At 39.9% G+C, this 27,567-nt stretch overlaps 1 protein-coding gene across 1 annotated transcript; it reads left to right on the forward strand.

Annotated features, from left to right (window-relative positions):
* The first annotated feature begins 1,269 nt into the window (after positions 1-1,269).
* On the forward strand, positions 1,270-16,426 carry CD5L (CD5 molecule like). The gene is made up of 6 exons (XM_043452781.1): positions 1,270-1,434; positions 6,124-6,150; positions 11,066-11,389; positions 12,594-12,911; positions 13,734-14,054; positions 15,424-16,426. The coding sequence occupies exons 1-6, from the start codon at positions 1,407-1,409 to the stop codon at positions 15,429-15,431; spliced, it is 1,026 nt and encodes a 341-aa protein (XP_043308716.1). The 5' UTR covers positions 1,270-1,406; the 3' UTR covers positions 15,432-16,426.
* Positions 16,427-27,567: the final 11,141 nt, after the last annotated feature.

Genomic DNA, 27,567 nt, shown 5'->3' on the forward strand with positions numbered 1-27,567 from the left:
ACCACTGGAAAAACCATAGCCTTGATTAGATGGACCTTTGTCGGCACAGTAATGTCTCTCTTTTTAATATGCTGTCTACGTTGGTCATAACTTTCCTTCCAAGGAGCAAGCGTCTTTTAATTTCATGGCTTCAGTCACCACCCACAGTGGTTTTGGAGCCCAAGAAAATAAAGTCTGTCACTGTTTCCACTGTTTCCCCATCTATTTGTCACGAAGTGATAAGGCCAGATGCTATGATGTTAGTTTTTTAAAAGTTGAATTTCAAGCCAGCTTTTTCGCTCTTCTTGTTCTCCCTCATCAAGAGGCTGGTTAATTTTTCTTCTCATTATTATTATTATTGAAGTATAGTTGATTTACAATGTTGTGTTAGTTTCAACTGTATAGCAAAGTGATTCAGTTATATACACACATATATTTTCAGATTCTTTTCCCTTATATATTATTACAAATATTGAATATAGCTCCCTGTGCTATAATAACTGTTCCTTCTTGACCTGCATACATGTTTCTCAGGAGACAGGTAAAGTGGTCTGGTACTCGCACTTCAGAATTTTCCAGACAAATTTGTCTGTTGTGATCCAGACAAAGCTTTTAGAGTAGTCAATGAAGCAGAAGTAAATGTTTTTCTGGAACTCCCTGTCCATCATATCTTAGACTTAAGAACAACCTGATTTCGTTATGACAAGAACCTGCTTCCATTCAGTTTCCAAAGATGGGCATAAACCAGGACAAGCATAGAAGAGTAGATCCATGTACTAGGCCCTCTACTTAGCACGGGAGAAGCTGGTTTGAGAGAAATAAATCAAATCATATTTGCAAAGACTGGCACCTTGACTCTGGATTGCCATCCTTATTCTGAGTTATGGTGACTTCAAGGGTAACTTTGGAATTGCTCTATTATCTTTGGCCTCTATGTTTTCCAGTCACTTCCATTTGGAAGGAAAGAATTGAAATTGGCTTATTAACCCCCACAAACCATACATGAGGATCAAACATTGCTTGATCTTCTAATGTGAAATGGCCCTTATTCTTGGTACTTGCCTTTCCTTATGGGAGTTGTTTTTCTTGTTTACATAGTAAGGGGACTAAAGCAGAGATCGATGGAGCTGGGATTACAGCAGAACCAAAGCATGGCAGCTTGGGATTTCTGTTTGTTTGTTTTCATCATCTTTCTGCCAATTCTGGTCACCTCCCTTCCTCTGGGACATGCTGAGTTCAGCAAGTCCAGCTCTATCTGTCCTGACCTCTGAGCCCATTGGTTTCTAGTTGTCTGATAAAGCCTCTGCTGCAGACAGGACCTGCTACTTCCCTCCTCACAGCACACTTGCAACCAAAGCTGCATATTCCTCTTCTGGGGCCTCCTTCCAGCCTTACATTTCAGTTCACTATCTTCAGCTATCTGGGACATGGCTCTGTTTTTCTTCTTGATCTTTGGTGAGTATTTCTTCTCCTTTGGGTCCAGGCTTCAGTGTACTCTGGAACTGCCCATGTGGTACAGATCTAGGTATCTTTCAAGGAAAGACTCCTCCCTACTCTCCCCCTTTCTCTATATCTGGTAATTATTCTAAATCCCTAAAGCCACTTAATCTGTACTCAATTTATAATCCATCTCGATTGCCAGAAAACTTTCTATTTCCCTATATTCACACTATCAATTCAGTAATAGTTTATACTATTGCTTTTTCACACAAATTTTCCTAAATGCACTATTTATAAAAAGACAAATAAGTGGATCATGGATAACAGCAAGAAAAGGAAGGAGAATACAGGACAAACACCTTTCATTGATCATACTGATTCCTTTCAAACGTATTTCATGTGTTCCCTAGTTTTTCCCAGTTTCTTATTGCTCAGATTAATTTAGAGTAAATTGGGATTTTGGAAGCAAAGAGATCTGGATTTCAATCTTTGCTCTTTGATTTCTTAGCTGTCTGAATTTTATTTTATTTTATTTATTTATTTTTTAAACATATATTTTTTAAATTTATTTAAGCTGTCTGAATTTTAAAGTTACCATATCCCTCCTAAATCTCATTCTCATCTATGAAGTAATGTTATGTTCCTCAGAGGTTTGTTAGGAGCCTCTTCACAAGATAAAAGAGCCTGCTAGGTCCCTTCCCTAATCAATCACATTCATTTTAATGTTCCTGATGATCCAGTATACCACTGGAATGGACCGGTCTCTCAGTTGGGCATTTGTGTGTTCTATGCAGAGTGATGGTCACATTCCTAAACACCCACACACCCCTTATGTTACCTAACAGAGAGTCCCCCACCTCCTGTTGTGAAGTTACTATTGGATCTCTTAGGCTTATCTTCAGTTGTACCTCCCTCTTGAAGTCTTTCTGATCTGTGATACTCATGGTGATCAACCCCACTACAGAGTTCTCAAGTCACCTTTGGGCTATATCACTTTCACACCTAGCAGGCTCATCACAGTCAGTTTCCTTTGCATATATACATGCTTTGTGTTCTTTATTAGACTTGTATGGTGTTATACATAGTATAACCTTGAGTTTCAGCCAATTGCAGACAAGGTCTTTTTGAGTCTGGGAGTGGCTATCTCCTAAAGACTAAAAACATGTGGTTATCAACCAATTACTTGAAAAGCAAATATTTGGAAGAAAATATTCCAGGACAAGTCAATGAAATACATGGATTTGCCTAAAAAGCTCTAGGCTGGAAGTCCAAATATATATATATATATATATATATATATATATATATATTTTTTTTTTAAATTTATTTATTTTTTCAGTGGGTTTTGTCATACATTGACATGACTCAGCAATAGATTTACATGTATTCCCCATCCTGATCCCCCCTCCCACCTCACTCTCCACCCGATTCCTCTGGGTCTTCCCAGTGCACCAGGCCCGAGCACTTGTCTCATGCATCCAACCTGGGCTGGGATCTGTTTCACCATAGATAGTATACATGCTGTTCTTTCGAAACATCCCACCCTCACCTTCTCCCACAGAGTTCAAAAGTCTGTTCTGTATTTCTGTGTCTCTTTTTCTGTTTTGCATATAGGGTTATCGTTACCATCTTTCTAAATTCCATATATATGTGTTAGTATGCTGTAATGTTCTTTATCTTTCTGGCTTACTTCACTCTGTACAAGGGGCTCCAGTTTCATCCATCTCATTAGAACTGATTCAAATGTATTCTTTTTAACGGCTGAGTAATATTCCATGGTGTATATGTACCACAGCTTCCTTATCCATTCATCTGCTGATGGGCATCTAGGTTGCTTCCATGTCCTGGCTATTATAAACAGTGCTGCGATGAACATTGGGGTGCACGTGTCTCTTTCAGATCTGGTTTCCTCAGTGTGTATGCCCAGAAGTGGGATTGCTGGGTCATATGGCAGTTCTATTTCCAGTTTTTTAAGAAATCTCCACACTGTTCTCCATGGTGGCTGTACTAGTTTGCATTCCCACCAACAGTGTAAGAGGGTTCCCTTTTCTCCACACCCTCTCCAGCATTTATTGCTTGTAGTGGAAGTCCAAATATATTAACTCCGTTAGAAAGATCCTATAAGATGGGGTAGTGTTGGGGGGTGATGAGTTTTGAAGTTCAAAATACTGGGTTTCAGAGACCACTGATAGTCACAGGACTCTCTCTATAGCATTTGCTGTTGTTCAGTAGCTAAGTCGTGTCTGTCTTTTTGTGACCCCCTGGACTGCAGCATGTCAGACTTCCCTGTCCTTCACTGTCTCTCAGAGTTTGCAATAGGATGGAACCTAATGAGCAGATGAGTCTGACTACACAGAGATCTTGTAGGAAGAAACTCTGATCATTCAAAGATGTGCTGATACATAAACCTGGAAGTTTGGAAATTAGCATAGAACTGCTTTCTGAATTCTTAACCAGGTTCAGCAAACCTGGTTTGCTGCCTGCAAACTAAGAATGTATATTGCATTTTTAAACTGTGGGAAAAGTCAAAAGAATAAAATTTTGTGACACATGAGAATGACAAGAAATCTAAATTTAATTGTCCATAATTAAAGGTTGATTGGAACATAGCCATGCTTATTCATTTACATGTATATGGTTGCACTGATAGAGCTGATTGGTTATAACAGACTGTATAGCCCATGAAGCCTGAAATATTTACTATCTGGCCTTTTACACAAAAGTTTGCTGACCATTGTCTAAATGCAGTGTCAGTGAACACAGAAAAATACTGCCATTTTCCCCTATGTGAAAGGTTGCTGCTATGAGCCATGAATGATGCCAGGATTCTTGGCCTCTGGAGGAGAGGCATTCAACCTGGGGCCAGTGATGAGGCTTGATCGCTCAGAGCTTTTTGTGTAATCAAGTTTTGTTAAAGTATAAAAGAGAGAGAGAAAGCTTCTGACATAGACATCAGAAGCAGGCAGAAAGTTTTTAGCAAGGAGTTATATAGCTATTAGCTTCCCTGGTGGCTCAGAGGTTAAAGCATCTGCCTGAAGTGCAGGAGACCTAGGTTCGATCCCTGAGTCGGGAAGATCCCCTGGAAGGAAATGGCAACCCACTCCAGTATTCTTGCCCGGAGAATCCCATGGAGGGAGGAACCTGGTAGGCTACAGTCCATGGGGTGGCAAAGAGTTGAACACGACTGAGCGACTTCACTTTCACTTACATACCTATTAGCAAGCGGCTAATTAGAGGGAAAAAAAAAAAAATGAAAGCCTCAAAACTGAGAGTGACACCAGGCCCTTCTCCCACACATGCATTTTGAGATAGCATTGACACAAGGTGAGTCATCCTGGGCCATATAACAAATGACATTAATCTTGAACAAAGGTGGATTTCCAAGCAAATACATAGTTTCATTAACATAGCTTAAGATAACACTTCCATGAGTGAAACAGACTGATGTGTTGAGCCATTATGGGTTTTGAGCCTTAGGCAACCAACTTGAAGAAAGGTAAAAAAGGTAAATACATTAACATAGCTTAAGAAAAACATTTCCATAAGAAAAATGCATTGGTTAGCTCAAGGTTTGAGAAAAGTTAAGTTCAGGTGGAACCAGGTGTTGTCATGGCAACACAGAATTTTAAAAGACCCTCCTTTTAATTTTGTATAGAGAAGGAAAAAAAACAACAACAAAGTTTGACACTTGTAGTTTGTTTCCTCCACTTGGGGGATCCCTAGGCTTCCTGCCTGTTACCCTCTCATATGTCTTTCAAAATATCTTTATCCTCCCCAACCAGTGTATCTGTTGTGGAATCCAGAGTTGCAAACCACACCTCGGAGGACATTCAAGACAATGGAGTATAGTTTATTATGCCAACGGGTCCAACAGGAATCAGTTCCCAACAAGGACCCTGATGTTTCTGAGAGGCCCAGTTTTATACCCCTCCCCCGCTATGTGACTGGTTACATGTTAGCAACCTCTTTGTTGTATATGACTGAGTTTTACAACAAATAGGTGCTAGGAGAACAAACAACAAAGATTGGGGGAGGGGGGCAATGATTATACATCAAGGGCGATATCTCCTTGGTTAATCTAACAGGGGCAGCCTGACCTCAACTACAATCTCTGTTTGTCATCTGTAGGGAGGGAAGTCTCCAAGAGACCTGGTTTTCACTAGCAATGGTTTTCTCACCCTTGGGCAGGGTTCAGTCCCAGTTCACATCCAGTCTTTAAGATGGATGACAAGCTTCAAGATGGAGTCTCTCTTGCTTCTCTCACACTGGCCTCAACACATCTTCCCAGAAATCTCCAACATGTTTTCCTGTTGGACTCAGATACTACATCACCACACTTCTCTTTTAGGTGGTAATCACTGATCAGTCTAATAGATTAAAATAGAAAATCAAATCTATCCATGCCTGGGGTAGAGCCAACATCAGATGGAAAGGGAACATGATAGGTCTAATTAGCCATGGTAGAATGGGTCTGTTTGGCTGTTAGTCAGTGTCCAAGTATTTTTTTAGGCTGGTCATCCTAGGAGGAGAGGGAGGAAAAGGAGAAGGTTTCAAAAAGGTCTAACCTTGAGGGCTGTGTATTTATCTCTCTGTCCCACAAAGTTCAACAAAACTTTCTAGAGAGTTGTGTTTTTGAACAAAGCCTTGGCAATTGACTACTTGATCTCATTCACTTCTCTCTCTTTCTCTTTTTTATTTGCTCAGCCTTTTGCGCCGGACCTGGACTTCTAGGTAAGATTTTTTGGGGTCCTAAGAGTGTGGACTTTCAGCTCTGGAGAGTGGAAATTTTGATTTCCCGGGGCCAGGGAAAGAAGCTATGGTTCAAAAGAGCCCCAGTGGATTTTCTTTCTGGTTTCCTAACCCACCTACTCAGTCTTATATGGGTAGATTTCCACTTCCAAAACTTAGAGAAAATTCGAGTGGTTTATCCTGCAAAGGGATTCCTCTCCATTTGGCCTGTGTGACCCAAGATGCTAGCCCAGCTCTAGCTCCATCATCTAACAAAGCAGATGGCTTTGTTTCAGGCTCAGAAGACACCTCACCTCCTGGGAAATAAACTTTCTTTTGCCCTTCTATATCTACTACTTCCTGGTCCCTCTGCCACCTTTAATGTTATCATTGAACTAGAAACGCACCAACCTCTGTGCACCTCATGGTTTCATCAGCAGAGTGCAGGCTGGATTTCAGTGGCCACTGGTCATCTCTTCATTGAGTCTTTCGGCAAAGCACAAACGGTTCAACTGAGGAGAGAATGGGGTGGCACAAAGAGAATTAGTCTGTGGAAGAGGAAGCCTCTGATGGTCCAAAAATCAAGGGGATTGGTTGAGGATCATGAGTTTCTTTGACATTGTCTCTTCAGCCTGTTCTTTTTCTCGATAGTAGAGGCTTTATGAGAGAGGGGCAGCTGCAAACTCTGCTATGAATGTGCAGGATCTTACACCCTGCTGGATCAATTTGCTTCCTTAAAGAAATGCTGCTTCTGGGTCCCAGTCCAATACCCAGATGACCTGGTTTTTCTTCTCTGGCCTCCAGGGTTATGCCTTGCTGCAAGTGCCAGGAGACAGCTGCTCTCTTTATACTCAGGGATGGAGGACCTACTCTGGGTCCCTGTCTCTCAAGCCCTCAGCTAATGATGTAGGCTAAAACACTGTCTAGGACACAGCTGCCCTGATGAGCTCCTTTGTTCTTCTCTCTAGCTTTTAAATCTTCTCAGCCCTTCTTTTCCCTTTAGCTGCATTTCTTTGATACTTTTCTCTTTCTCTCTCTTAAACATATTTCTTCTCTCCTAAAATGTGATCTAGTCCTCTACTCCATGGAAAAGTAAAACTTATTTAAACCCAGAATTTGGGGGCTTCCCTCGTGGTCCAGCAGTTAAGACGCCATGCTTCCAATGCAGGGTGGTGGATTTGATCCGTGGTTGATGAACTAAGATCCCACATGCCATGTGGCATGACCAAATTAAAAATAAACCCAGAATTTTATAACTCAAAATAAAATAAAGTAGCCTGTGCATGATCCTGATATTGAATATTTGCTACAGCATACAATAAAGCATATCCAAACTCTAATCCTAGTTACAGTGATCCAGAAGTTATTTCTAGATGAGTGACTTGAATAATATATACATGCCTTAAGCTTCATGGTGCAACAATAGGAACTTTTCTTAGTTTTTTATAGTTCTATTTTAATTTTTTTCTCTAACTTCCATTCCACATGTCATTTCCCTCAAGAAATTATAGAAGAAGAGGAAAGATCAAAAACAAATGACTAAACCAAATATAAACTTCTCAATGCAGTTTAAAATCAACCAGGTCAGATGTCTTTCACCCAACTACTTCTTCTGGGGTTGATGCCAAGTTCTAGGGAGTCTGTGCAGAGTTGAGACAAAGTAGGCAGTAGAAATTTGGGTCCTGAGAAATTGTATTTCATTCATACAGGTATCTGAGTCCTTCCACATAGCCCAAGTTGTCATATACCATTCATAGTCTGATAGACCACAGGCCACAAGCCCAGATGTTGTCCCTCCAGCTACAATGGACTGCTCCCTGGAGGCTTGGCAAACTGAGATCTTCTTTATCACTATATCTCCCTGGGGCTGAGAGGACTTGATGGGATTGCTTCAAGCCTATTAAATATAATCTTCTTGAGGACAGCAATGCTGGCTATCTTAATCACCACTGTTCTCTGTGTTCATAAAACAGTACTTGGAATGTAGTATCCAGAAGCTTGTTTCCTGATAGGCTCTTCCCTTGTCTCCCTACACAGTCTTCTACACTCCATGTCTAAGTCTTGCTTTCCTCAGAACTTATCTGGAGACTCTGTGAAGCCCATCTCCCATTCTCAACACATAGAATCTTCTAGACCCAGTTTTAGGGCTCTGAGACTTTGAGGCTCCGACTCTTCCCTTACCCAGCACTCTCTGTATTACTTCTGAGCTAGGTTCTTGAACATGGGAAAATGTCATGGGAAGTAGCAAGGATGGTTGGGAGTGGATCACTGATATTGAGAGAGAGAGTCAGGTTGTTCAGCCCAAATTATATCTAGACATCTCCATGCTTTCAGTGCAGGGGAAATAGGTTCAATCTCTGGTCAAAGAACCACAACCCCACAGTGGCTAGAAGGAAAACCATATTACAGAAAGTTAATCAGGATGAAAACTCACAGGATTTTGTTCCAGATTAAAGGACAAGATAAAGCCCCAGAAAAACAACTAAATGAAGTAGAGAGAGTCAACGTTCCAGAAAAAGAATTCAGAATAATGATAGTGAAGATAATGATAGTAAAGATCATAGGATCTCAGAAATAGAATGGAGAAGATGGAAGAAATGTTTACCAAACACCTGTAAGATCTAAAAAACAAACAGAGATGAAGAATACACTAGAAGGAATCAATAGCAGAATAACTGAGGCAGAAGAACAGACAAGTGACCTGGAGGGCTGAATGGTGAAAATCACTGCCACAGAACAGAACATAGAAAAAAGAATGAAAACAATGAAGACCAGACTAAGAGACCTCTGGGACAACATTAAACACACCAGCATTTGCATTATAGGGGTCCCAGAAGGAGAATAGAGAGAGAAAGGACCCCAGAAAATATTGGAATAATAGATGAATATTTCCCTAAAATGGAAAAGAAATAGTTAAACAAGTCCAGGAAAGGCAGAGTCCCAGGCGGGATAAATTCAAGGAGGAACACAATGAGACACACACATAGTAAGCAAACTGACAACAGTTAAAGTCAAAGAGAAAATATTAAAAGCAACCAGGGAAAAATGACAAATAACATATAAGGGAACTCCTATGAGGTTGTAAGCTGATTTGTCAACAGAAACTCTACAAGCCAGAAGAGAATGGTATGATATATTTAAAGTGAAGAAAGAAAAACCTGCAACCAAGAATACTTTACCCAGCAAGACTCTCATTCAGATTTGATGGAGAAGTCTAAAGCTTTCCAAACAAGCAAAGGTTAAGAGGATTCAGCACCACCAAACCAGCTTTACAACAAATGTTAAAGAGACTTCTCTAGGCAGGAAACACAAGAGTAGGAAAAGACATACACAAAATAACCCTAAAACAATTAAGAAAATGGTAATAGGATCATGCATATTGATAATTAACTTAAATGTAAATGAAGTAAATACACCAACCAAAAGACTTAGACTGACTGGGTGGATGAGAACATGTGCATGTATGCACTTACACTTATCACAACACTCTACTTAACTCCCCAAATTGTATGTAATTATTTTATATTGCTAGGTTAATCATGTTTCCATTATGGCTTGCAATTGTAGTCATCTTTTATTTTTTGTCTGGCTATTGATTGTGAAACTAAAACAACTTTTACTATTGTGATTATGTAACTGGTGGCTGCTTAATACCATTGACCACTTTTCTGGTCAAGAGCAAGTAAAAGAATTCCATATGACTAAAACTACCATTTAATAGAAAAACCCATAGTCACTTTTTAAAATCCAGATGCATATTAGAATTGTCTTGGAAATTTTGAAAAATGCAAATGCTGAGGGACTGCTTTTTATCTCTAAAGCTCCAGATGTATTTCTAATGAGCCACCATGTTTAAAAACAACTGGATATATGATGACCTTTTACTATTATCTAGTTTGTTTCAATTTTTCTATTTCATGTTCAGTGCTTCATGTTTTAGTTTCATTTAGTTTATGTTTTCCTGTTTCTCTGTCTTTTTTTGATGTTCTTTCTCAAGCCTTTATCAAGCATAGTAGAAAAGCTTTTGTATACATATATATAGTTTGTATAATACCTATATTTTAGAAAATATATGATTTTTTGCTTAGCCAAAAAACTTATGACATTTTGACTTCACTTGTTTGACCTAGTATGAATAGAATGCTAGATTTCTAATTTATATTCACTCAAAACTTTGATATAGTTCCACATATTTTGGCATCTAGGATTACTGCTGGTAATCTAGAAAGTTTATTATCTTAGTGATTTATAAAAGAAAAACTGAATGAGGCTTGAATATTCTCATCCAATTCTGAGAATATAAAGGAATACTATGTTGTTAAAAAATAAAACCAACAAACAAGGAATTAACTTGTGATACAGTATTATTAACTAAAATACAGATTTTGTTCAAATTTCACACAAAAATGCATGTATATATGCTATACTTTATTTGGCTGGAAGGTAATTACAAGACAAACTAAAATTTTATGCAACGTATTTTTAATATGATCATTATAGCATTGTGCATCTTAATTTCTGTTAGAAAATATACGTTTGAAATAATCATATTAAGCACTTATTTGTACCAAATCCAAAGGTAGGGATATTAAGCCTGTTTTTCCAAATTTCACCAAGGGCCAAATAAAAACACAGTTTCAGTTCAGTTCAGTCGCTCAGTCGTGTCCAACTCTCTGCGACCCCATGAACTGCAATAATAATAATAATAATAATAATAATAAAGGAGTGTAGCAGAACCAGAACTCAGAGATGGAGTCCTGGCGCCCCTCCTCCTCGTCCTCCCTTTTGACCCCTACTTTCTCACCCTTCAATTCTCCACATCCTGAAAATGGTAGAAGAATTCCAAGAAGACTGCATACGTGTCTGAGTACTCTCTGGGCCACTCCTAATCTCCAGCCAATATCTCATTTCTTTGCAGAGTCTTCACCCAAAGTGCGACTGGTGAGAGGTCGCCATCACTGTGAAGGGCGGGTGGAAGTGGAGCGGAATGGCGAGTGGGGCACTGTGTGTGACGACGGCTGGAACATGAAAGACGTGGAAGTGGTGTGCCGGGAGCTGGGCTGTGGAGAAGCCAAGGGGACGCCCACTGGTAATTTATATAAGCCATTGGCTGATGAAAAACAAAAAATCTTCATCCAAGAAGTCAACTGCAGTGGGACGGAAGATAAACTGATTAACTGTGACCAGCTGGAAGACGTTTATGATTGCTCCCACAGCGAGGATGCAGGGGCAATATGTGAGCGTGAGTATGCCAACTGCCCATAGCCTGCATGACCACTCTTTGTCCTCTTTATCTTTATTCTCCACCATGAACTAATGGTTACCGATTCCTTGTCTTTCACTTCTCACCCTTTCTCCACTGTGGACCCTGGAGTCAAATATATCCTCACCTAGAATTGTTATTCTTCCTTGGTTGAACAGTGGCACTAGTGTAAAAGCACCCTCCTGCCAATGTAGAGACTTAAGTGATGTGAGTTCGATCCCTGGGTGAGGAAGATCCCCTGGAGGAGGGCACAGCAATCCACTCCAGTATTCTTGCCTGGAGAATCCAATGGACAGAGGAGTCTGGCAGGCTACAGTCCATAGGGTCACACAGAGTCGAACATGACTGAAGCGACTTAGCACTCACACTTGGTTGAACTAATGATTTTCTTTTAGTTTCAATCTTAGTTTTTCTTTGTTTCAGTCTATCCAAGAACCTGATTCTCTTCTTCACACACACAAACATGCACAGATCCAATAACCACTAAACATTTGTATCTAAAGCTCAGGTGGAGTTATGGGGAAGAAATGAGCTCCCAAAGTATAATATAAGTTTATCAGTTCTCAAGGGGTCTATCATCTAGTTAGGTAGACAGGAGATGCTCATCAGAAACCAACATACAACTGTGTATATATATGTATATATATACTGCTTGAGTGTATGCTCAGGCGCTTCAGTTGTGTCTGACTCTTTGCGACCCTATGGACTGCAGCCTGCCAGTGTCCTTTGTCCACGGGATTCTCCACGCAAGAATACTGGAGTGAGTTGCTGTGCCCTCCTCCAGGGGATCTTTTCCAGCAAGGGATTGAACCCAGGTGGATTCTATACCCACTGAGCCACCTGGGAACTCTCTCTATATACACACACATATTCATACACAACAATTATATATATATATAATTGTTGTTCTATTCCTTTATGCCTTTCATATACTTGCTGTCTATACATTGATAATTTTCTGTGTGTCTATCTCCTTTTCCATTAGACTGTGATTTGGCTAAGGAACTAGTCTATGTCTTCTCTTTGTTACCCCATGGTCTGTTACCAGACAGTCACCAAATGTTTGTGTTCGATGCTGAGGCCTCATTCTTATTTCTGAGAAAGATTCAGAGTTAGGAGCCCCCTTTTGTGGGAAAGCTGTGTTCTTGCAGGGAGCAGAAACTTAATCTTTCTTTTCCCACAGTGCCAGAGACCGTGAAGCTGGTTGGTGGCCCTGGGCGCTGCAAGGGGCGCTTGGAGGTGAAGCACCAAGAGCAATGGGGCACTGTGTGCAAAGCAGGCTGGAATCTCTCTGCTGCAAAGGTGGTGTGCCGGCAACTGGGGTGTGGGAAGGCCACACTGATCAAAAGATGCTGTAACAAGGATATTCAGGGTGAAGGACTCATCTGGCTGAGCAGCGTGTCATGCTCAGGACAGGAAGAAAACCTTCACTATTGCCTTTCTGGGCTTGAGGGGAATAATAACTGCACCCATGATGAGGACACATGTGTTGAATGTGAAGGTAATGCCTATAAGTCCAGTGACTAGGTTTATTCATGAATTTGATTAAATGGAATTCTATTCAACCAGTGTTTATAAAGAACTACTCTGGTAACTCAGCTGGTAAAGAATCCGAATACAATGCAGAAGACCGTGGTTTGATTCCTGGGTCTGGAAGATCCCCTGGAGAAGGGATAGGCTACCTACTCCAGTATTCTGGGGCTTCCCTGGTGTGTCAGATGGTAAAGAATCTGGCCAGAATGTGGAAGACCGTGTTTGATCCCTGGGTTGGGGAGATCCCCTGGAGGTGGGCAGGGCAACCCACTCTAGTATTCTTCCCTGGAGAATCCTCATGGACAGAGGAGAAGAGACAAACAGGACTGAGTGACTAAGCATAGCACTCATGTATCAAATAACCATGGCAAAGCTTTGTGCTGCTCATCAATTCTCTTGTTTTTAAAATGGAGCTAATGATACTTGCCTTTGTATATGAAAATGCTTTAAGCACTAGCACTTAATACAAGTGCTAGATTAATATAAACTATTGTTATATTGAATTCTATATAATAGGAATAGGACACACAGTTCCATGTACTTGTTGAAGTCTTCAATTAAAAAAAAAAGTACTAGAAAGTCATTCATAAGTATTAGACTTTTATAAAATAGATGGGAAAGTAAAAGGTCTTAGTTGAGGAAACATGGGACACATGGATTGGAAACAAGAGCAAGGGCTATGATCACAGAAACACAGGCAGGTAGAGAGCTTCAGAAGTGTTGATGGGATTTGAGTGAGGAGGTAGATGATGTTTCTTTCTTCTTTCCACTCCATCCCCTGACCCTGTAGATCCCTTTGAATTGAGGCTGGTAAATGGAGACACCAGATGCTCTGGGCGACTGGAGGTGCTGCACAAGGGCATATGGGGCTCTGTCTGTGATGACGGCTGGGGGACAAAAGAGGAGCAGGTGGTGTGCCGGCAACTGGGCTGTACAAGGCCAATCTTTGTACCTGCCAAATTGCGGAGAAAGTTTGCCCCTGGAGATGGGCGCATCTGGCTAGATGATGTCCATTGCAAAGGGTATGAGCAGTCCTTGGAGCAGTGTCAGCATAGGTCCTGGGGGTATCATGACTGCAACCACAAGGAAGATGTGGTCGTATTCTGCTCAGGTAAGCCCTGTAGGTTGAACCCATGGGGACTGGCATGGAGGGAGGTGAAGAAGCGGGTGGTGGTGTGTGAACTCTGAGGGTAAGGGTTATTCTACTAGTGCTGCACAGCTGCCCATAATAGTCACCTACTTTGTGTTACTTCAAGGAATTACTTGAGACTCCTAGTCATGGGTAGAATGATAAGATAGTTTAAAAATCCCATACCATACAGTTATTGAGTGTGAGAACAAAAGAGGTTTTGAAAATTATTGAGTTGATAGCTTTATATTAAATCTGAAGAGAGTAAGAGTCAGAGAAAATAAGCAACTTTCCTAAATCATAAAAATTGTTTTCAAACAATGGAGCAGAACTAAAATGACCAGTCCTGGCTCAGCTCAGGATTAGTTGACTTAGAGGAACCTAGGTCTCAAACTGTAAGCTAAAACTGTAGAAGATGGTCCCACCTCCTTCTAGCTATTGTCACTACCCAGATTTTAAATTAATCTGTGGGAATGGGGCTGGGGGAGGGGGCTGTTTGTGAATATCCTTGAGAGTGTCTTTTCAGAGAAGCCAGGATTCCAGCTGTAAATTGTAGACCTCCCAATATTGTTGGGCTTCCCTTGTGGCTCAGTTGGTAAAGAATCTGCCTGCAATGTGGGAGACCTGGGTTTGATCCCCGGGTTGTGAAGATCCCCTGGAGAAGGGAAAGGCTACCCACTGCAATTATCTGGCCTGGAGAATTCCATGGACAGTATAGTCCATGGGGTCGCAAAGAGTTGGACACGACTGAGCGACTTTCACTTCACAGGAGAGTAAAGGAAGAAATATGTCCCCATATGAGTCAGGACATGCAAAGCATAGCCCTTGGGTGGTCTCAGAGAGTCACATCTCTGAAGCCCAGCTTTGTAATTAGTGTGGGATGCTGGCATGCAGGGCTGCCTGGTTACATACTCAGGGAATTGTGTAAGAGTTGAGAGATGATCAAAAATATGAAGAGCATCTAGTGCCCAGAAAAGGAGGGCTTTAGTGATAGAAGACTAGTGTTTGAGTCGGGCCTGCCATTTGGAGGCTAGTTAATCTTAGCTGGTCAAAAGGAGATACTTGCTCCATTTCTCTTGAAGAGTTTTGTGATTGTGGAGGGTGAGAAGTGCTAATATGAGTGAATATGGTTTCTGTCTCACAAGGGATCTGGTTGATTGAGTCTAGGGCACTGAATTAGATTCTGATATGGTTCACATCAGTGTGAGATATGTATGTGATTAGGATCTGGAAGGGTCTTCCTTTCCTATTCTGGGAACCAGTCTTCTTTCTTGGCCTCTTTGAGTTTGAATGAAATAATCCCTTCCTGACATGTCCCCATCCTTACTGTACATTCCTCTTCTCTTTACAGAAGCGTAGCCTGACATTTGATGTTTGGCCTGACTCCGGCAGGATCTGAGTGTCCTTTGCTTTCTCATGGCCTCAAATGGCTTAGTGCAAGCACTGGGCCTGCAGGCTCAGCTACCACCCCCTCAGCCCCTCAGCCAGAATCTGAACACTCTTTTCTCTCAGAGCCAAGCACCCCCATCATCTCCTGGAGATATGAGTTGTTGAATTCTCTCTTGCCAAGGAAGATGACCTCCCACTCACCTGCTCCTCACTGCTGACCCTTTGGCATTGATTCTGGCCTCTCCCGCTTCTTTTCAACCAGCCTGGGATCCCCAGGTCTGTGTTTTTGACCACTACAGGACATTTCTAAGACCAAACCTATGTCTGTAAAGAACATGAAAGGAAGGTGACAACAAAAGGAACATTTAAGGGGAATATGGGTAAATAATGAGATGAAACTTGGGGGAAAGTTCTTTGAATGCTTTTTCTCAAGCCTTCAACACTTTTTCTTAATCTTCAACAATTAACATCTCACTATTCTCCTGTTGTCTGATAAAAGCAGACACATTCTTTCAAGAGCAGAGCAGTATCCTATAATCCTAGACCTTTTCATGACACTTGGAAAAGAAATATCACACCCTCTGAATGCCCATAATAAAATACCTTTGTTGACTATCCATATACAACTTGCCAACATGATGTGCATTTAACAAGAAGAATGCTACAAATGTATTTTAATTTTCCCAAGGAAAAATGTATGGACCTGTGACTAGAAGGGAAAGGAAGAGATGCATTCAGAATTTCGGGGAATCCAGCGTTGTGTCTCATGCCAATCAGATGGTATCATTTTAATTTTTTCAACTCAGATTTTAGGGTCTGTAAGTCTGATGCAAGACAGAATGATACTAAGGAGAGAATCGTGGCTTGGTTCTAAAAACTGACAACTTCAGGCTCTGAGACTGAGTTGAGTACCTGTTATGTGTCTGCATTTATGCTTTCTAATAAAGTCTATTTCACAGTCTCAAGAGTTGCCTGTCTGTGTGATATGCTGTTTCTACCCAAGGGGAAAGCAGGTGGGTCAGTTTTACAGGGATGGCCTTTTAGGTAGGATTAGGTAGAAGAGAACCTGCTGGAGATGCAGTCATGTGTGTAATACTGCTCTCTCCTTTGGATGGAGAACTTTCTCCCTATCTCTTTTCATGGGAAAAATAGAGAAACTTAGTTTCATAGAAGAGAAAAAGATGACCTAACAGACACTTTGATATCTATCATATCTACTCAAAGAGATTTTGCCTCTGTTTGATCAGTTATCTCAGGTCTTCCTGATTTCCCCCACAGATTAAGATCATGTTCCCTAAACCATGTAATATCAATTGGGTTGGCCAAAAGTTCATTTGGGTTTTCCCATAACATCTTATGGACAACTCTGAATGAACTTTTTGACCAGCCCAGCAGAATCTAGAGACCTGCTGAACTGCCTTGATTGAGCCATTGTAAAGCTCTTTTATCCTAAGTAGAGTAGAACAAGGTTGGAATTTCACAAAAGAAACTTTGATTTCCTTTAATATTTTTTTTTTTCATTTATTTTTATTAGTTGGAGGCTAATTACTTCACAACATTGCAGTGGGTTTTGTCATACATTGACATGAATCAGCCATGGAGTTACATGTGTTCCCCATCCCGATCCCCCCTCCCACCTCCCTCTCCACCCGATTCCTCTGGGTCTTCCCAGTGCACCAGGCCCGAGCACTTGTCTCATGCATCCCACCTGGGCTGGTGATCTGTTTCACCATAGATAGTATACATGCTGTTCTTTTGAAACATCCCACCCTCACCTTCTCCACAGAATTCAAAGTCTGTTCTGTATTTCTGTGTCTCTTTTTCTGTTTTGCATATAGGGTTATCATTACCATCTTTCTAATTCCATATATATGTGTTAGTATGCTGTAATGTTCTTTATCTTTCTGGCTTACTTCACTCTGTATAATGGGCTCCAGTTTCATCCATCTCATTAGGACTGATTCAAATGAATTCTTTTTAACATCTGAGTAATATTCCATGGTGTTATGTCCATGAACAAGCTTCCTTATCCATTCATCTGCTGATGGGTATCTAGGTTGCTTCCATGTCTTGGCTATTATAAACAGTGCTGCGATGAACATTGGGGTGCAGTGTCTCTTTCAGATCTGGTTTCCTCAGTGTGTATGCCCAGAAGTGGTATTGCTGGGTCATATGGCAGTTCTATTTCCAGTTTTTTAAGGAATCTCCACACTGTTCTCCATAGCGGCTGTACTAGTTTGCATTCCCACCAACAGTGTAAGAGGGTTCCCTTTTCTCCACACCCTCTCCAGCATTTATTGCTTGCAGACTTTTGGATAGCAGCCATCCTGACTGGCGTGTAATGGTACCTCATTGAGGTTTTGATTTGCATTTCTCTGATAATGAGTGATGTTGAGCATCTTTTCATGTGTTTGTTAGCCATCTGTATGTCTTCTTTGGAGAAATGTCTGTTTAGTTCTTTGGCCCATTTTTTGATTGGGTCATTTATTTTTCTGGAATTGAGCTGCAAGAGTTGCTTGTATATTTTTGAGATTAATCCTTTGTCTGTTTCTTCATTTGCTATTATTTTCTCCCAATCTGAGGGCTGTCTTTTCACCTTACTTATAGTTTCCTTTGTAGTGCAAAAGCTTTTAAGTTTCATTAGGTGTCATTTGTTTATTTTTCCTTTTATTTCCAATATTCTGGGAGGTGGGTCATAGAGGATCTTGCTGTGATTCATGTTGGAGAGTGTTTTGCCTATGTTCTCCTCTAGGAGATTTATAGTTTCTGGCCTTACATTTAGATCTTTAATCCATTTTGAGTTTATTTTTGTGTATGGTGTTAGAAAGTGTTCTAATTTCATTCTTTTACAAGTGGTTGACCAGTTTTCCCAGCACCACTTGTTAAAGAGGTTGTCTTTTTTCCATTGTATATCCTTGCCTCCTTTGTCAAAGATAAGGTGTCCATAGGTTTGTGGATTTATCTCTGGGCTTTCTATTCTGTCCCATTGATCTATATTTCTGTCTTTGTGCCAGTACCATACTGTCTTGATGTCTGTGGCTTTGTAGTAGAGACTGAAGTCAGGCAGGTTGATTCCTCCAGTTCCATTCTTCTTTCTCAAGACTACTTTGGCTATTCGAGGTTTTTTGTATTTCCATACAAATTGTGAAATTCTTTGGTCTAGTTCTGTGAAAAATACCGTTGGTAACTTGATAGGGATTGCATTGAATCTATAGATTGCTTTAGGTAGAATAGCCATTTTGAAATATTGATTCTTCCAATCCATGAACACGGTATGTTTCTCCATCTGTTTGTGTCCTCTTTGATTTCTTTCATCAGTGTTTTATAGTTTTCTATGTATAGGCCTTTTGTTTCTTTAGGTAGATGTACTCCTAAGTATTTTATTCTTTTTGTTGCAATGGTGAATGGTATTGTTTCCTTAATTTCTCTTTCTGTTTTTTTCATTGTTAGTATATAGGAATGCAAGGGATTTCTGTGTGTTAATTTTATATCCTGCAACTTTACTATATTCATTGATTAGCTCTAGTAATTTTCTGGTAGAGTCTTTAGGGTTTTCTATGTAGAGGATCATGTCATCTGCAAACAGTGAGAGTTTCACTTCTTCTTTTCCTATCTGGATTCCTTTTACTTCTTTTTCTGCTCTGATTGCTGTGGCCAAAACTTCCAACACTATGTTGAATAGTAGTGGTGAGAGTGGGCACCCTTGTCTTGTTCCTGATTTCAGGGGAAATGCCTTCAATTTTTCACCATTGAGGGTGATGCTTGCTGTGGGTTTGTCATATATAGCTTTTATTATGTTGAGGTATGTTCCTTCTATTCCTGCTTTTTGGAGAGTTTTAATCATAAATGAGTGTTGAATTTTGTCAAAGGCTTTCTCTGCATCTATTGAGATAATCATATGGTTTTTATCTTTGAATTTGTTAATGTGGTATATTTGATTTCCTTTTAATATTACATTAAAATTTCTTGTGTAAAATTTCAACCGGTAAGATGCCTGAGAACCAATCAGATAAAAGCAACATCTGTTGGAGGAGGCCAAGTGATCCAAAAAAGCAAGAAGGCAAGACACAACAGAAGGCTAAAAGGTAGTCTTAGAGGTCTAATAAGAATGTGTCATTAAAGAGGAAATTGAGAAGCTGAAAGACAAGATTGACACTAGCCTGTTAGCACAGTCCAGGAGAAGAATGTCCCCTGACCCGAGAATATGGTTGTTTATCTTGATTTCCGAGGTGGGCATGTCTAAAGATAGTGTATCAGAGCCTGAAGAAATTAGCCTAGTGACAATGACTGAGTGCTCACAAACAGTCATGTGTGTTTCTTCTTCCTGAACATGCCACGAGTCTATCCCAGGTTTGTCTTACTAGATGATACCCCAGCCAGATTCCTGCCCCTACCCTGGCAAGGCGGTGAAGTAAAGTGGAGCTCTGCATTCAGTGAAAATATTACCCCTTGAGTATTTTAGGAGTTGCCAGTTGGCATATGCCTTATTCCCAAAGAACCTGTCCCGTAACTGGCATCTCCTGACCCTTGCACATTCCAGATTCTAGCAACTCCCAAACTGCTCAGCACGCACATGCTCACTATACATTCCGACAGGAGTCCTGGGCAGCAGTGGGCCTCCAGCCCTGTGGAGCTGGAGCCAAACACCAAGCACCTACATAATCTCCATTTCGGAAGGAGACACTTTTCTCCTGGACTGGAAATTTACCCTGAGGCTACAGCTGCAAACTGGCCACACTCAGCCCCCATTTGGACTTGTTGCCTGGTGGTCCCAGGCTTCTCCAGCCCCACCAGGGCTGCCGGGTGTCCCTTTTATCTCGATGGGGCCATTCTCACAGGGGAAATGATTTATGCCACCCATTCTCACATGAGAAATGATTTATGCCACCTTCACATCAAGGCAGTTAGCAACAGTATGCCTTCTCCATGCCTTTTCTCTTCCTAACTGACTTGTTAGAGAAGACCCCACGGTTCTAGGGGAAGGCAGACCAAGAAGACTGAAAGGAGCCTGGATCTTTGTGAATCTCTGAATGACTCATACTCTGCTGACTGTGTTATGAATAAAAAATAAACATTATTTGTATTAAGTCTGTGAGATGCTGGGGTGGTTTTTTACAACAGTTCAGTCTGACCAACAAAGACATAAATAGTATTTTTAAAAAATCAGTTGCATTTCTTCAAAGATCACCAGAAAATAATTTCTTTTTTTTCTAAATATCATGCATTTTATTTTATTTTTTTAAATAAACAATTTCATTTTATTCTTTTTTTTAATTTTTTTTTTATTTTTTATTTTTTTTGTCATACATTGATATGAATCAGCCATAGATTTACACGTATTCCCCATCCAGATCCCCCCCTCCCACCTCCCTCACCACCCGATTCCTCTGGGTCTTCCCAGTGCACCAGGCCCGAGCACTTGTCTCATGCATCCCACCTGGGCTGGTGATCTGTTTCACCATAGATAGTATACATGCTGTTCTTTTGAAACATCCCACCCTCACCTTCTCCCACAGAGTTCAAAAGTCTGTTCTGTATTTCTGTGTCTCTTTTTCTGTTTGGCATATAGGGTTATTGTTACCATCTTTCTAAATTCCATATATATGTGTTAGTATACTGTATTGGTCTTTATCTTTCTGGCTTACTTCACTCTGTATAATGGGCTCCAGTTTCATCCATCTCATTAGAACTAATTCAAATGAATTCTTTTTAATGGCTGAGTAATATTCCATGGTGTATATGTACCACAGCTTCCTTATCCATTCATCTGCTGATGGGCATCTAGGTTGCTTCCATGTCCTGGCTATTATAAACAGTGCTGCGATGAACATTGGGGTGCACGTGTCTCTTTCAGATCTGGTTTCCTCGGTGTGTATGCCCAGAAGTGGGATTGCTGGGTCATATGGCAGTTCTAATTCCAGTTTTTTTAAGAAATCTCCACACTGTTCTCCATAGCAGCTGTACTAGTTTGCATTCCCACCAACAGTGTAAGAGGGTTCCCTTTTCTCCACACCCTCTCCAGCATTTATTGCTTGTAGACTTTTGGATAGCAGCCATCCTGACTGGCGTGTAATGGCACCTCATTGTGGTTTTGATTTGCATTTCTCTGATAATGAGTGATGTTGAACATCTTTTCATATGTTTGTTAGCCATCTGTATGTCTTCTTTGGAGAAATGTCTGTTTAGTTCTTTGGCCCATTTTTTGATTGGGTCATTTATTTTTCTGGAATTGAGCTTCAGGAGTTGCTTGTATATTTTTGAGATTAATCCTTTGTCTGTTTCTTCATTTGCTATTATTTTCTCCCAATCTGAGGGCTGTCTTTTCACCTTACTTATAGTTTCCTTTGTAGTGCAAAAGCTTTTAAGTTTCATTAGATCCCATTTGTTTAGTTTTGCTTTTATTTCCAATATTCTGGGAGGTGGGTCATAGAGGATCTTGCTGTGATTTATGTCGGAGAGTGTTTTGCCTATGTTCTCCTCTAGGAGTTTTATAGTTTCTGGTCTTACATTTAGATCTTTAATCCATTTTGAGTTTATTTTTGTGTATGGTGTTAGAAAGTGTTCTAGTTTCATTCTTTTACAAGTGGTTGACCAGTTTTCCCAGCACCACTTGTTAAAGAGGTTGTCTTTTTTCCATTGTATATCCTTGCCTCCTTTGTCAAAGATAAGGTGTCCATAGGTTCGTGGATTTATCTCTGGGCTTTCTATTCTGTTCCATTGATCTATATTTCTGTCTTTGTGCCAGTACCATACTGTCTTGATGACTGTGGCTTTGTAGTAGAGTCTGAAGTCAGGCAGGTGGATTCCTCCAGTTCCATTCTTCTTTCTCAAGATTACTTTGGCTATTCGAGGTTTTTTTGTATTTCCATACAAATTGTGAAATTCTTTGGTCTAGTTCTGTGAAAAATACCCTTGTTAGCTTGATAGGGATTGCACTGAATCTATGGATTGCTTTAGTAGAATAGCCATTTTGGTAAATATTGATTCTTCCAATCCATGAACCAGGTATGTTTCCTCTCCATCTGTTTGTGTCTCTTTGATTTCTTTCATCAGTTGTTTTATATTTTTCTAATGATGTATAGGTCTTTTGTTTCTTTAAGAGATAAACTCCTAAGTATTTTATTCTTTTTGTTGGCAATGGTGAATGGTATTGTTTCCTTAATTTCTCTTTCTGTTTTTTTCTTGTTGTGTATAGGAATGCAAGGGAATTTCTGTGTGTTAATTATATCTGCAACTTTTATATTCATTGATTAGCTCTAGTAATTTTCTGGAAGAGTCTTTAGGGTTTTCTATGTAGAGGATCATGTCATCTGCAAACAGCGAGAGTTTCACTTCTTCTTTTCCTATCTGGATTCCTTTTACTTCTTTTTCTGCTCTGATTGATGTGGCCAAAACTTCCAACACTATGTTGAATAGTAGTGGTGAGAGTGGGCACCCTTGTCTTGTTCCTGATTTCAGGGGAAATGCTTTCAATTTTTCACCATTGAGGGTGATGCTTGCTGTGGGTTTGTCATATATAGTTTTTATTATGTTGAGGTATGTTCCTTCTATTCCTGCTTTCTGGAGAGTTTTAATCATAAATGAGTGTTGAATTTTGTCAAAGGCTTTCTCTGCATCTATTGAGATAATCATATAGTTTTTATCTTTCAATTTGTTAATGTGGTGTATTACATTGATTTGATTTGCTGGATATTAAGAATCTTGCGTTCCTTGGGATAAAAGCCAACTTGGTCATCGGTGTATGATTTTTTTAATATGTTGTTGGATTCTGTTTGCTGGAATTTTGTTAAGGATTTTTGCATCTATGTTCATCAGTGATATTGGCCTGTAGTTTTCTTTTTTTGTGGCATCTTTGTCTGATTTTGGAATTAGGGTGATGGTGGCCTCATAGAATGAGTTTGGAAGTTTACCTTCTTCTGCAATTTTTCTGGAAGAGTTTGAGTAAGATAGGTGTTAGCTCTTCTCTAAATTTTTGGTAGAATTCAGCTGTGAAGCCATCTGGTCCTGGGCTTTTGTTTGCTGAAGATTTTTGATTACACTTTCGATTTCCTTGCCTGTGATGGGTCTGTTAAGATCTTCTATTTCTTCCTGGTTCAGTTTTGGAAAGTTATACTTTTCTAAGAATTGGTCCATTTCATCCAAGTTGTCCATTTTATTGGCATAGAGCTGCTGGTAGTAGTCTCTTAATGATCTTTGTATTTCAGTGTTGTCTGTTGTGATCTCTACATTTTCATTTCTAATTTTGTTAATTTGGTTCTTCTCTCTTTGTTTCTTAATGAGTCTTGCTAATGGCTTGTCAATTTTGTTTATTTTTTCAAAGAACGAGCTTTTAGCTTTGTTGATTTTTGCTATGGTCTCTTTAGTTTCTTTTGCATTTATTTCTGCCCTGATTTTTAAGATTTCTTTCCTTCTGCTAGCCCTGGGGTTCTTCATTTCTTCCTTCTCTAGTTGCTTTAGGTGTAGAGTTAAGTTATTTATTTGGTTTTTTTCTTGTTTCTTGATGTAAGCCTGTATTGCTATGAACCTTCCCCTTAGCACTGCTTTTACAGTGTCCCATAGGTTTTGGGTTGTTGTGTTTTCATTTTCATTCATTTCTATACATATTTTGATTTCTTTTTTGATTTCTTCTATGATTGGTTGGTTATTCAGAAGCGTGTTATTTAGCCTCCATATGTTTGAATTTTTAACAATTTTTTTCCTGTAATTGAGATCTAATCTTACTGCACTGTGGTCAGAAAAGATGACTGGAATGATTTCAATTTTTTTGAATTTTCCAAGACCAGATTTATGGCCCAGGATGTGATCTATTCTGGAGAAGGTTCCGTGTACACTTGAGAAAAAGGTGAAGTTGATTGTTTTGGGGTGAAATGTCCTATAGATATCAATTAGGTCTAGCTGGTCCATTGTGTCATTTAAAGTTTGTGTTTCCTTGTTAATTTTCTGTTTAGTTGATCTATCCATAGTTGTGAGTGGGGTATTAAAGTCTCCCACTATTATTGTGTTACTATTAATTTCCTCTTTCATACTCGTTAGTGTTTGCCGTACATATTGCAGTGCTCCTATGTTGGGTGCATATATATTTATAATTGTTATATCTTCTTCTTGGATTGATCCTTTGATCATTATATAGTGTCCTTCTTTGTCTCTTTTCACATCCTTTATTTGAAAGTCTATTTTATCTGATATGAGTATTGCAACTCCTGCTTTCTTTTGGTCTCCGTTTGCATGAAATATTTTTTTCCAGCCCTTCACTTTTAGTCTGTATGTGTCTCTTGCTTTGAGGTGGGTCTCTGTAGACAGCATATATAGGGGTCTTGTTTTTGTATCCATTCAGCCAATCTTTTTCTTTTGGTTGGGGCATTCAACCCATTTACATTTAGGGTAATTATTGATAGGTGTGGTCCCGTTGCCATTTACTTTGTTGTTTTGGGTTCACGTTTATACAGCCTTTCTGCATTTCCTGTCTAGAGAAGATCCTTTAGCATTTGTTGAAGAGCTGGTTTGGTGGTGCTGAATTCTCTCAGCTTTTGCTTGTCTGTAAAGCTTTTTGAATTCTCCTTCATATCTGAATGAGATCCTTGCTGGATACAGTAATCTAGGTTGTAGGTTTTTCTCTTTCATTACTTTCAGGACGTCCTGCCATTCCCTTCTGGCCTGGAGGGTTTCTATTGATAGGTCAGCTGTTATCCTTATGGGAATCCCTTTGTGTGTTATTTGTTGTTTTTCCCTTGCTGCTTTTAATATTTGTTCTTTGTGTTTGATCTTTGTTAATTTGATTTAATTATGTGTCTTGGGTGTTTCGCCTTGGGTTTATCCTGTTTGGGACTCTCTGGGTTTCTTGGACTTTGGGTGGCTATATTCCTTCCCCATTTTAGGGGAAGTTTTTCAGCTATTATCTCCTCGAGTATTTTCTCAATGGCCTTTCTTTTTGTCTTCTTCTTCTGGAACTCCTATGATTCGAATGTTGGGGGTTTCACAGTGTCCCATGAGGTCCCTGAGCTGTCCTCTTTTCTTTTGATTTTTTTTTTTCTTTTTTCCTCTCTGCTTCATTTATTTCCACCATTTATCTTCTACCTCACTTATCCTATCTTCTGTCTCCATTATTCTACTCTTGGTTCCCTCCAGAGTGTTTTTGATCTCATTTATTGCATTATTCATTTTTAATTGACTCTTTTTTTATTTCTTCTAGGTCCTTGTTAAACATTTCTTGCATCTTCTCAATCCTTGTCTCCAGGCTATTTATCTGTAACTCCATTTTGTTTTCAAGATTTTGGATCATTTTTACTATCATTATTCTGAATTCTTTTTCAGGTAGACTCCCTATCTTCTCCTCTTTTGTTTGACTTGGTGGGCATTTTTCATGTTCCTTTACCTGTTTGGTATTTCTTTGCCTTTTCATCTTGTTTAGATTGCTGTGTCTGGAGTGGGCTTTCTGTATTCTGGAGGTCTGTGGTTCCTTTTTATTGTGGAGGATTTACCCAGTGGGTGGGGTTAGACGATTGGCTTGTCAAGGTTTCCTGGTTAGGAAAGTTTGCTTCGGTGTTCTGGTGCATGGAACTTGATTTCTTCTCTCTGGAGAGCAATGGAGTGCTCAGTAATGAGTTTTGAGATGGGTCTATGTGTTAGGTGTCACCTTGGGCAGCCTGTATGTTGACGTTTAGGGCTATGTTCCTGCATTGCTGGAGAATTTGCTTGGTATGTCTTGCTCTAAAACTTATTGGCTCTTGGGTGGTGGTTGGTTTCAGTGTAGGTATGGAGGCTTTTGGATGGTCACTTATTACTTAAAGTTCCATGTAGTCAGGAGTTTTCTGATGTTCTCAGGTTTTGGGCTTAAGTCTCCTGCCTCTGGATTTCAGTTTTATTCTTCCTGTAGTCTCAGGACTTCTCCAACTACACAGCACTGATAATAAAACTTCTAGGTTAATGGCGAAAAGTTTCTCCCCCCGTTAGGGACACCCAGAGAAGTTCACAGAGTTACATGAAGAAGAGGAGAGGGAGGAGGGAGATAGTGTTGAGCAGGAGGAGAAAAAGGGGGACTCAAGAGGAGAGAGACAGATCTACGCAGTTGTCTGTTCCCAGAATGTTCTCCGTAGCCCAGACACCCACCAAGATTCACAGAATTGGATTGGGAAGAAAAGGAGAAAGGAGGAAATAGAGGTGTTCTGAGGTAGAAAACAGAGAGTCAAGATTGGGAGAGAATAATCAACACACTCCTGAATAAAAATGGGAACTGAATATTGGATTCTTAAATGTTCACAATTTATATCATATATTGAAAAACAAAAATTAAAAATCTAGAGTAGAGATTAGACTCTTAAAAATACTATATTAAAAACAAAAACCAAAACACACACAAAAAAATTTTTAAAAATATATATGAAGTTCAGTTTAAAAAATAGGGCTTCTCTTTTTTTTTTTCTTTTTGGTAAGGTTATAGTGTATTGAAAATGAAAATTAAGGAGTAGTAGAGGAGTACTAGAGGACTTTAAAAGAAATAAGAGAAAAAGAAAAATAGAAAATAGAAGAGAAAAAGGAGAAAAAAAAGAAAGAAAGAAAAAAAAAGAATTTTCCCTAATTAAAAAAATCGTAAAAATCTATGAAAATGAAAGTTAAGGAATGATGGGGGAGTAATAGGGAATTTTAAAGGAAAATAAAAGAGAAAAAATAAAAAAGAAAAAATTAAAAAAAAAATTTTTTTTTTTATTTAAAAAAAAAAAGTAAAAATATATCTAGGAATTTCTCTGGAGCTGTTGCGGTCAGTGTCGGTTCGGCTCAGTTTCAGATATCTCCTCGTTCCAGCTTACAGATCTCGATATCTACAGGCCTCTTCCGGTATAATCGGTGTTTTCTACAGGGATTTTAATCTGTTGCACCGCTCTCTCCTGAAGCGGTTCCCTTTGTTTATTTGGCTTCTGTTTGCCGGTTTCTTCAGAGCCTCATTTCCGCCCTGGCACAGGCGGGCGGAGGTGGACTCTTATTCAGGTAGCTAGTTCTGTCGCGCTGCTGGGAGGGGCTGACGCTGCGGGGCTGGGCTGGCGCTGCCGGGAGAGGCTGGTGCTGGTTTCTCGGTCTGCGCTGCTCAGAATCCCGGCCGCTCCTCATGGAG

Source organism: Cervus canadensis, chromosome 2, assembly GCF_019320065.1.
Source record: "Cervus canadensis isolate Bull #8, Minnesota chromosome 2, ASM1932006v1, whole genome shotgun sequence".
Lineage (NCBI taxonomy): Eukaryota > Metazoa > Chordata > Mammalia > Artiodactyla > Cervidae > Cervus > Cervus canadensis.

Coding starts and splice junctions, on each gene's coding strand:
- CD5L (XM_043452781.1), top strand. CDS start 1,407: ATGGCTCTGTTTTTCTTCTTGATCTTTG. Junction 1,435..6,123: donor GTTTTTCTTCTTGATCTTTG/GTGAGTATTTCT, acceptor TTATTTGCTCAG/CCTTTTGCGCCGGACCTGGA. Junction 6,151..11,065: donor CGCCGGACCTGGACTTCTAG/GTAAGATTTTTT, acceptor ATTTCTTTGCAG/AGTCTTCACCCAAAGTGCGA.